This window comes from Tasmannia lanceolata, unplaced genomic scaffold, assembly GCF_043159265.1.
Source record: "Tasmannia lanceolata isolate RefF3 unplaced genomic scaffold, GAP_Taslan_0.1 ptg000011l, whole genome shotgun sequence".
In the NCBI taxonomy this organism is placed as follows: Eukaryota; Viridiplantae; Streptophyta; class Magnoliopsida; order Canellales; family Winteraceae; genus Tasmannia; species Tasmannia lanceolata.
The window spans coordinates 10,138,260-10,149,250 of NW_027518688.1; the positions used below are offsets into that span (position 1 = coordinate 10,138,260).

Consider the following 10,991-nt stretch of genomic DNA (forward strand, 5'->3'; position numbering starts at 1 on the left):
ATTATTCCTCCGAGACATGCATGATTAGGTAGACGTCTTCTCGGAGATATATGTTCCCATTTCACATGACTTTCGCCCAAAACTCTTCAAAATCAATAAATAAATGGCATAAGAGACCAGGTGCTTGCACTTGGGCGGATGAGGTGCTCTTCGGACCTTCCAAATTCGTAATTAGGCACGAACCTTCTTTATATCTCTGGTTATCCATTGCAACAGAGCATAGTATGGGATCCAGGGCCCACTTTCTTGGATGGCGACTCTTCTTTGTTTAAGGTACGTCTCGAATCCGGGCTAGTCCCCGAATTGAGAGGTATCTCAGTTTGCATCGCGACTCATGCTGTGAGAGGTACTTCTTTCGAGAGTTCCTTGGCAGAGCTCTCCGTTCACGTGGATGATCTAGAGACTCTCGTGGGGGCTCGTCCCCCGCCTCTCTCGGATCGGGGTCCACACACCCATTCATAAATACACAGTTCCTATCCATGTGATCTATAAGTTCAAATTACTGAAACCCATAACATAGACAGCTCAATCATCCAATGTGCAGTCCAGAAGATACATAACAGTATAGATTCTATGAATACAAAAGTAAATAAACTCAAGCCAAAGTTCCTCCTAATACGCATACACACATTTACAAACTTGCTTTGGGCATATTTCAGCACGCGCCTAGATAAATGCAGAGATAAAGCAAAAAGCTAGAAATATATGTACAAAAAAATGGTTCAAGCAATCAAATCTGTTAAAGTATGATAGATAAATAACGCCTTTCTCCAACAGCTTAAGCTTTTGGAGAAGTTGGTTAGTTAACATGGTGTCAGAGCCAACGGTCTCGAGTTCAAACCTCCCGGATAGCAAAAATCCGCATGCGATGGTCAGCCCGAAAGTGGGACCACATGTGTCATGTGTTTGCCAAGTAGGCCACACATGCAGGGGAGTGTTAAAGTATAAAAGATAAATAACGCCTTTCTCCAACAGCTTAAACTTTTGGAGAAGTTGGTTAGTTACAAAATCCATTCATTCAGAAACCTAATTAGGTTAAGAACTCCTAAACGAAATGCAGCAAAGCAATACTTATTCTGTTGAAAACAAGTACAATTAGATAGATATAGCCAAATAAGTAAAACACAATCGAAAAAAAAATAATCAAATTCTACCATCATTTAATAACCAAATCCAAATTCCCTCAAAACCCAGTTCGAATGTGCCGAAAAAATCAATTCCATAGAATACCCACATCAGAAATTAATCCCATACCTGCAAATCTCCTGAAACCTCAACATCACTGATAGTAGTTAAAGAAGAGAGGTATCTGTCAGCGCCAAGAGCGGCTTCGGGAAGGACGGCGTACTGGAGAACCTTATCAGTGAGGAGCATGTCTGAGAGCTCCCTTCTTATTTGCTTGGCCACCATTTTAACTCTCCTTTGATTGGCCATACATGTGATGGGTTTTGAAAAGATTACGTAATTCCCCAATGATTGCTTACGAGGGTTTGGAAATGGGTTGCAGAGAGAGATGGTTGGAGTGGAAAGAAATGGAGAGATTTTGAGGAGTGGCGGTGGGTGCAGATGTAGTTGCTGAAAGAGGTGAGGCATTTCAAATGGATTTGTTCTTTATGGAGGAATGAGAAAGGAGGATGGTTTTCTTTTTGGTAATGGATTTGAGAACAGTGTTCTGAACGGAGGGAAGGCAGGGATGGATATTTACAATGTTTTTACATGTTTGGATTCAAAGAAAAAAATTTCTGATGAAAAATGTTTTCATTCCACAATTTAGAGGAAAATGATTTGATCATGGTCAATTTAAAGGGATATTTACAAGGGGATATTTACAAGGGCAGGGTTTCGCCACCCTGCGCTTGTAAATTTGATAGTCGGCCACCATATAAATTCTCTTATCATAAAGGGTCCAACTTGGGTCGGTCTCAGCCAGTACCCGGGTACGGGTTCAACCCAATTTTCGCATTGGTTGGCATTTCCTTGGGTTAGGGTTGGGAAAAGCTAACCCGATTTAATTGCGGGTTAGGTTAGGGTTGAGGGCTTGGCAACCCAACCTAACCTCCATCCTCTAAATTAATTTTGATTTTATTTGGGTTATGTTTTTTCTTGTATGTTTTGTTTGGCCCTAGGTGAACCCAACCCAACTCAACCCAACCCGATTTTGGGTTAGATGGGTTAGGGTTGAGAGATTTACAGGCGGATTGGGTTGGGTTAGGGTTGACCATCCTCAACCCAAGGCATGATTTGGGTCAGGTTAGGATTGATGGAATGCTATCTCAGGTTGGGCTAGGGTTGGCCTCAACCTGATCCAACCAGACCCGAGTTGCACCCCTAAACTGAAGGTCCATGAAAGTGAGAATTGTCTATGCCTGGTTCAAATGATCTAGTTTCCGTGTGTAAAAATGTAGGAGCTTTTAGAAATATTTTCCTTTCTAGACAATTCATGCAATCCAAACAGGGCCAAATTTTTTTCTAATGGTAAATTTGGCAAGTGATATAGCCGTCACCTTTAAATCCCTACGCCACCCCGTCTATTGTATTTATGACTCCTATGTTTACACTACTAGGCGTTGGCCCGGAGAAGAGAAGGGGCGAATATATTTATCCCTGGGCAAGGGCGTTTCAAGTCCAGTAGTTAAATGCCGCCAAAATTTCACTAGGTGATTGCAAAAGCCAATAATACATGTTTCTTTTCGTAGAATGAGTACATAATAAGCTTATGGGCAAAAACACCCAAACTAGCTTAAGGGGAACTTTGAGGGGACGTCTAGGGTGGAGGAACGATCTATGAGGCAACAGAGTTCAATTTATTATTAGTTTGAGTAGAGAATGATGTTAATCAATGTGATCCCAAGTACGGATGGCAACCCAAGAGGGAGGGTGAATTGGGTCCAAAAACTTTGCCAAAAATATGCGGAATTAAAATTTAATGGCAAATTAAAGCTTCAAGCATAAAAATGAAAACAAACCACAAATGCACAGAGAGATAAAGAGAGATAGAAAGAGTGCACCCGAGATATATAGTAGTTCGGTCACGACCAAGGACCTACTCCACTCCACCAAGACTTCTTGGTGATTTCACTACGGATTCTCTTAACGGAGGGGAGTTAACCCAATTACAAAGATAATGGTTCCGTCTCGCAAGACTCGCCAACCCGGAGAAAGCTCTGCGTCTCCAACACTCGGTCTAGAGATAGCTACACGCGTCTCTTCACACATGCTCTATGGAGATGGCACCGCACTTGCCAAATACAATGTTTGAATCAAGAGAGAAAAACAAATCCCTTCAAAGAGGGTAACAAAATATGAAGAAATGATGTACAAATGAAGCCTATGTCCAATTCTTGCTCAATGAATGCGAGAGGCACTAATCGAGGTTTAATCACTCTTTAAGATGTTCCAAATAAGTTGTAGAGTGTTTTAGATGCTTTAGAATGAAGAGGAAACACATATATATAGTTTTAGACCAAAACTAGTTGTTATAGTAGCATTTTGGTAATTCTCACAACTTTCCCAAATCTAGCCCGCCATCATAACTCTAACGGATGGATTTTTTTACCGTGGCAGTCGATTGGGTTCGACCAGTCGGCTAGCCCGAAGAGTCTGGTGGCTATATATATATATATATATATATATATATATATATATATATATAATATACAGCCGCTCTAGTCTTCTGGGGTGTCCAGTCGACTGACCCAAACCTACCAAACTATGTTTCTCCAACATATCCTTATTGACAGTCGGCTGGAGTGGTCCGGTCGACTGGCCCGAAATGAAAAACATATATGTTGAAAAACATATCAAATGAGCAGTCCGTTGGAGGAGTCCAATCGACTGGCCCTGTCAATTTAGCACATTTTAAAATGATATTTAATCTTTGGGGTATGTTCTCTAAGTCTTGTCCCACTTAGTTTATCATGTTTAAGGACTGTTTTTACCTATGTTTAATGCCTTAAACAACAATGGACAATTACAATCTAATTTTGACTTGAACACAACTTGATCTTCACTTTATCTTTAAGACTTCATGTCCGCCATGCTTCTTGGATCTCCTAGCTTTGGGGTACACAAAAATCACTCCAAGTTAGCTTCAATGCCTTGATCCAAGCTTCCTTGATTGCACACTAATGAGATCTACAACTTAGACAGCCAAAAAACACATTAGTGATACAAAATCACTCGTGTATGGAATCATCAAAACAAGAAGGTAATGCTAAGGTGGGAACCATTACGCTTACATTCTCCTCCTTTTTTATGATGACAATCACAAGAGATTTTCCAATAAGCATAACAATTCTCTCACCCTATAGCATCAACAAAAAGGATGGGGCAAGAGAACAAGACAAGGGAAAAGATATGCAATCTATAAGGTCCCTCTAAATCAAGGAAAACGTGCAAACATACAACTCCCTCTATTTGATTGACAAATATCATAGATGAGGGTGGGTTTCAAACATTGGGTAATAAAGGATATGCGAAACAAGTTAAAGCTCTCCCCTTTGGTAAAAAAATAACCCCCCCCCCCCTATAAAAAACACAAACTCAAAACAAGAGGGTTTTTTGAAAGACGAAAATATGCCAAGGCAAACAAGTAACTAAGAATAAATTTGAACTTTGGGCTTTAAACCACCAAAGACAAAGGATGTTCAAGTTTAAGAACAAGCCCCTAAACTACACTTATTTCAAAATGAAATCAAGTGGAGACTTTGAGAACCCAAGATCTCTTGGTCCCAATGCTATCCCTACCCAATTTAGATACACATTAGAATTGGGAATGCCCATGGAGGCCGCAATAATGGCATCGAATTGAGGGGTTAGCTAGGCTAGTTGCATTATGAAATGCACTTTTAAATCTTACACTAGCCTTCTTAAGGATTATGTCTATGATATTATCTCCATTCATAAAGCCATAGAGACACATCCTTATCCTCTCATTTTCATTTTGAAAATAGTTTAAATGATTTGAAAACTCAAATCTTTCATCTTCAAAAGACTTGGATGAACTTGCCAAGTTTTGAAAGCTCAAAACTTGAGTCTCAAGTTCACTCAAGCGACCCTTAAGGGTCTCATTTTCAAGATTTAAATCATTTTTCATTTTGGGTTGGGCTTGAAACGTAGAAGAAAAGTCTAGATTTAAAGATTCACATTCTTTTTTAATATGAAAAAGATTTTTCTTTAAAACTTTATCTTTAGACATTTGCAAATCCAAGGTTTGACATACTTCAATGTAAGACATATCATTATCACTAGAACTTGAGCTAGAAGAGGGATAGGAGCATACCTCATTTTCTTTGGTGTTGGCCATGAGACATAAGCTCGGATCAAATTGGGCCGAGATGCAAAATGTTTGCTTCTTTTCCGTTGCTGGAGCTCTCACTTGATGATGAGCTATTTCCACTAACACTTAAACCATTCCAATTTGCTCTGTGAGCTCTATGCTTCTTCTTGTTGTGTTTTTGGAGGGGGGCAATCGGGTCTTATGTGTCCGGTCTTTCCACATTGATAGCACTTTATAGGATCGTCCTCCTTTTCCTCCTTCTTTTCTTCTTTCTTCTTCTTCTTCTTCTTCTTTTTCTTTCTTTCTTCCTTTCTTTTTCTTTCACATTTTCTTGAATTTTTTAAAGGCTTCCATTTCATCGCTCTCGGAGCTAGATGAAGAAGACGACGAAGACGCTTTGGCTTTAAAGGCGACGTATTTCCTTTATCTTTCTGTTTAGTCTTCAAAGCTTGGTTTTGTTGGACTTCCCTTCTCTTCATTTTCGTCTCATGTGTGATGAGAGATCCAACAAGCTCATCTAGCTTCACATTGTTAAGATTTTTGGATTCTTCCCTGACCTTGGGCTCCCAACTAAATGGAAGGCACCGGAGAAGCCTTGTCACCAATTCCAAATTTGCACACGCTTTACCAAGACTTTCAAACTCATTCACAATATTAGTAAAACGCGAATACATTTCGGAAATAGATTCCTTTTCATCCATTTTAAAAGCTTCAAGATCACTAACAAGAAGACTAACTTTTGAGATTTCTTGACTTGTGAAGTTCCCTCATGAGTGGTCTCCAGGGTAGTCCAAATATCCCTAGCGGTCTTACAAGTAGGGACCCGATTGAATTCTTCGGGAGAAAGAGCACAAAAAAGTGTGTTTACTCCTTTGGAATTCAAAGTGGTCAATTTCTTTTTGGCCGCCAACCACTCACTTCTTTCTTTTGTGGGAGGATTATATCCATCTTCCATTATCTTCCACCTCTCATAATCATGAGATTGAAGAAAGAAAATCATCTGGGTTTTCCAATAGCTGTAGTTAGATCTATTGAAAAATGGAGGCCTAGCTACGGATTGGCCTTCGACATTACCGGATGAGGTTGCCATGATCATTTACTCTGTTAAATTTTCAAATAAAATAAAAATTTCAAAAATCTCTAATTAAGAGTCTTGCTTCGATACCAATTGTGATCCCAAGTACGAATGGCAACCCAAGAGGAGGGTGAATTGGGTCCAAAAACTTTGCCAAAATATGCCGAATTAAAACTTAATGGCAAATTAAAACTTTAAGCACACAAATGAAAACAAATCACAAATGCACAAATAGATAGAGAGAGATAGAAAGACTGCACCCGAGATTTGTAGTGGTTCGGTCACGACCAAGGACCTACTCCACTCTACCAAGACTTCTTGGTGATTTCACTACGGATTCCCTTAACGGAGGGGAATCAACCCAATTATAAAGATAGTGGCTCCGCCTCGCAAGACTCACCAACTCGGAGAAAGCTCCGCGTCTCCAACACTCTCTCTTGAGATGGCTACACGCATTTGTTCACACTTGCCCAATGGAGATGGCTATTGCGTCTCCACCACACTCGCCAAATACAATGTTTGAATCAAGAAAGAAAAATAAATCCCTTCAAAGAGGGTAACAATGGATGAAGAAAGGATGTACAAATGAAGCCTATGTCCAATTCTTGCTCAATGAATGTGAGAGGCACTAATCAAGGTTTAATCACTCTTTAAGATGTTCTAAATAAATTTTAGAGTGTCTTAGATGCTTTAGAATGGAGGGGAAACACACACACACACACCCATATATATATATATATATATATATACACACTAGTAAAAAACCCCGTGCGATGCACGGGCCGACAAAGAACTGTACGGACCACGTCATAGGTTGATCTAAACCGTCCATGTGATGGAACACAACATAAATAGGTTGTGCCCCAAAAATCATTTCCATAGGCCGATCCTAGCCCTCCAATCTATAGATGTTTCCATAATTCCTCTTATCTTAAATCCGATGGTCAAGATCACCCTATAGTTTTTTAATTAAAAAACCATAAAGGAGGGGGTAAGATCGAAATTATATGGCTTTAATGGGTGCCTTTGTTAAAAGCATAAAGGAGGGAGTAGGATTGAAATTATTTGATCTAATGGGTGCCTTTGTTAAAAGCATAAAGGGGGGTAGGATTGAAATTTTCTCGGTGAAAAGATGCGGATGGCAACTGTTGCTAGAAAACAAAAAAAAAGTAATCATTACAAATAAAAGATCCTTCGTGCAAAGATGCGCATGGCAAATGATGGCAAATGTTGGTAGCAAAAAAAAAAACGTAATCATTACAAAAAAAAAGTAAATAAGCTAAAGTTATAAAGTTTTCAATGAAAAATTACCTATAAATGGTTGCAAAGTTTTTAAATTACGAAAAAAATACGAACAACATGTAGTAATATATGACAATTACTGGAAAAAAGTCAAACATCTCTGACATAACTATACACAGAAATACAGTGTATATCTTTCGCTTTAAAAGGAGGTATACACAGAAGCTGCATGTATATGGGGTAAATTGAGGGGACGTATTCCTTCCTATACACAGAAATACAGTGTATATCGTTCTCTTTAACAGGACGTATACACAGAAGCTGCATGTATATGGGGTAAGATTGAAATTATATAGTTGAATGGGTGCATTTGTTCAAAAAAGTCAAAAACTGTGACGTGTAAATCTCACAGAATTTTGGAAATATTCAAAAAATTCTCTAATTTCTCTTCTGCTATAATATATATATATATATATATATATATATATATATATATATATATATATATATATATATATATATATATATATATATATATATATAGTTTAAGACCAAAACTAGCCGTTATAGTGGCATTTTCGTAATTCCCACAACATTCCCAAAACTAGCTCTTATAACTTTACGGATAGATTTTTTATCGTGGCAGTCGACTGGGGTGTCCAGTCGGCTGGCTCAAACCTGGACCAAACTATGTTTTTCAAATAGATCCTTATTGGGAGTCGGCTGGAGAGGTCCAGTCGGCTGGCCCGAAATGAAAAACATATCTGTTGAAAAACAGATCAAATGGGCAGCCGGCTGGCCCTTCCAATTTAGCACATTTTAATCTACATGATACTCAATCTTTGGGGTGTGTTCTCTAGGTCTTGTCCCACTTAGTTTATCATTTTTAGGGACTCTTTTAATGTAAGACCAAGGGTGCAACCCATTCATGTTTTGATGATTAACAAACCCAAATTGATGGTAGAATGCTAATAAGTGCATCGTGTTGTGATTTAGACAGAAGGAGAATAGTGTATTTCCAATTGGCATTTACTGAATTAAAGTTCTTAGTGCCAATGTTTATTATTTTGATTTCTTCCTTGAAAGGTAGGGATCGACGCTCCCCCTCTTGTTCAAGCAATTGCTGTGAATTCATTATTCTGAACTACCAGCTCATGGAGTAAAGAATAAATGATTTTGATTACATTTAATTCTAGGACTTCATCTAGTGTTTTTAGCATTTAAGATTGCATTGTGTGTGGTGAATCTTTCGTTGATTAAAGCTACGCGAAATGATTCTGTCACTTTTGAAAATCACAAGCACAAAAGCAAGATAGAAGACTCTTCCAAGTCAAGAACATCTTATGCAAGTATTTAGAAGACGAAGACTAAAAAAGACTCAAGGTCCATTATACTCTAGATTGTATTAGAGTCCTCTTGACATTAAGTTATTTGCATGAATTTGTGTTTTCAAAATATTTTAAAACATGTTTCAACAAATTCAAAAAGGTAATTGAAAACTTAGGACAAAAGCCCAAATACCATAGCCCAAAGCCCCAAAGTCTCAATATGTTAAAACAAGTTTTCAAAACTGGGCCAGTTGACTGGGGTCACCTGGGTGACCGCAGGATGGATGCTGGAACTCCAGCACCTACCCATCAAGAGTGGGACGATCGACCGTGGATATGCTCCTGGAAATTTATGAGCAATCCAGAAAGGTCTTGGCGGTCGACCGCCAATGGTTCGGACGGCCGCGGATAAGTTTTGGACAAAGAATATAAATGTCCAGAAGGCCTTCGTCGGGCGACCGCGACAACCCAGGTCGACCGCGATGGTTCAAAAATTCAAAATAAAAAAAAGGAGCGACCGATAAGGGCGGGCGACCGCCCCCGTTTGGCAAAGTAGCTGTGGGGCTTGTGCGGCTTAACTTTTCTTAAACAAGTAATTACCATAGTGCCCCCAAATGGTCATATTTTCAGTTGGGCTATATATACCCTATCCAAGACCTTCTAAAGAACCTTTTGAATCATTATTTCAAAAACCCTAGAGCTTTGCTCTTGAAAATCAAAAGGATTTCTCTTCTTCTTCTTGAGCATTTATTTGCGCATTTACTTCTTATCAAGAGGATTCTATAGAGCATTGGTTTGTAATCATTAGGAGTGATTGTGAGCCTTGAGTGTTTTGTTTTTGCCTATTAAGAGGCTTGAGAGCTTTTATCTTTATCTTTCTTCATTGTATTTGCAAAGAGAAGTTGTTCCCTTTGAGGCGGTGTCCAAAAAGTGTTGACTTCTAGGAGGCGGCTCTTGCAAAGAGGGTTTGTTCCCTTGGAGACAGCGTTTGTTGTAAAGCCCGGATATTCGGCGTGTGGAATCTCACTATTGTGAAAGAAAAGCCCAAGGAAAGACCAAGTACTTGGGTAGTGGAGTAGGTCTGTTTGTGACCGAACCACTATAAATCGTTGTGTTGTCTCCTCACTCTTCTTCCCTCTCCTTGTGGTGATTGGTAATTTCCTTCCTTTACTTGAAATATTAATTGAACAAGGGTTAGCATAATCTAGGATTAATCTCACACTCCCGAGATTAATCTCACACTCCCGAGTTGTTTAAGGAAAATTTAAATAACCCAATTCACCCCCTCTCTTGGGTTGGCCTTTGGGATTTCAATTGGTATCAGAGTTAAAGGCTCTTACTAGAGATTTTTATTGATTGAAATCTAAAAGAGGAAAGATCCATGGCAACCTCATCTTCTTCCTCACAATATCATGAGGGTCAATCTCATCTAGGCCACCATACTTCAATAGATCCAAGTATGGTTGTTGGAAAGCCCAGATGAAGATCTACCTAAAAGGCCAAGAGTTTGGCATTTGGAAGATTGTCGAAAAGGGGTATACCAAACCGACCACCAATAGTGAAACGTGGAAAGACACTGAAAAGGCCGAATCCACTATGAATTTTAAGGCAATAAATTCCCTCATATGCGCTCTATCTCCGGATGAGTTTAATAGGGTTTCTACCCTTAAGACTGCAAAAGAAATATGGGATACACTTGAGGTAACCCATGAAGAGACCACTCAAGTGAAGAAGACGAAAATCAATCTACTTCTTAGTGATCTAGAATCTTTCAAAATGAAACCCCGTGAGTCCGTCACCGAAATGTATACTAGATTTACTAATATTATGAATAAGTTGGAAGGATTAGGTAAAGTCTTCTCAAACGAAGAAATGGTCAACGAAATTCTCCGATCACTCCCGAAGACTTGGGATCCAAAGATAACTGCCATTGAAGAAGCTAAGAATTTGGAAACTATGAAATTGGAGGAGCTAGTGGGATCTCTCATAAAATTTGAATTGAAGATGACGAAGAGAGAGACCGAAGAGCAAGGGGCTACAAGAGAAGATACAAAGAAGAAGCGCATAA

At 39.1% G+C, this 10,991-nt stretch overlaps 1 protein-coding gene across 2 annotated transcripts in view; it reads right to left on the reverse strand.

Moving 5' to 3' along the window:
• LOC143886143 (ribosome-binding factor A family protein) overlaps nucleotides 1–1,787 on the reverse strand; it is a 53,943-nt gene extending 52,156 nt beyond the window's left edge. The window contains exon 1 of one of the 2 annotated variants that reach the window (XM_077390100.1): nucleotides 1,255–1,787. In XM_077390100.1, coding sequence (XP_077246215.1) covers nucleotides 1,255–1,593 — 339 coding nt within the window. In that variant the 5' untranslated portion in view covers nucleotides 1,594–1,787. The remainder of the gene's footprint in view (nucleotides 1–1,254) is intronic. The other variant, XM_077390099.1, reaches the window with a different exon arrangement.
• Nucleotides 1,788–10,991: the final 9,204 nt, after the last annotated feature.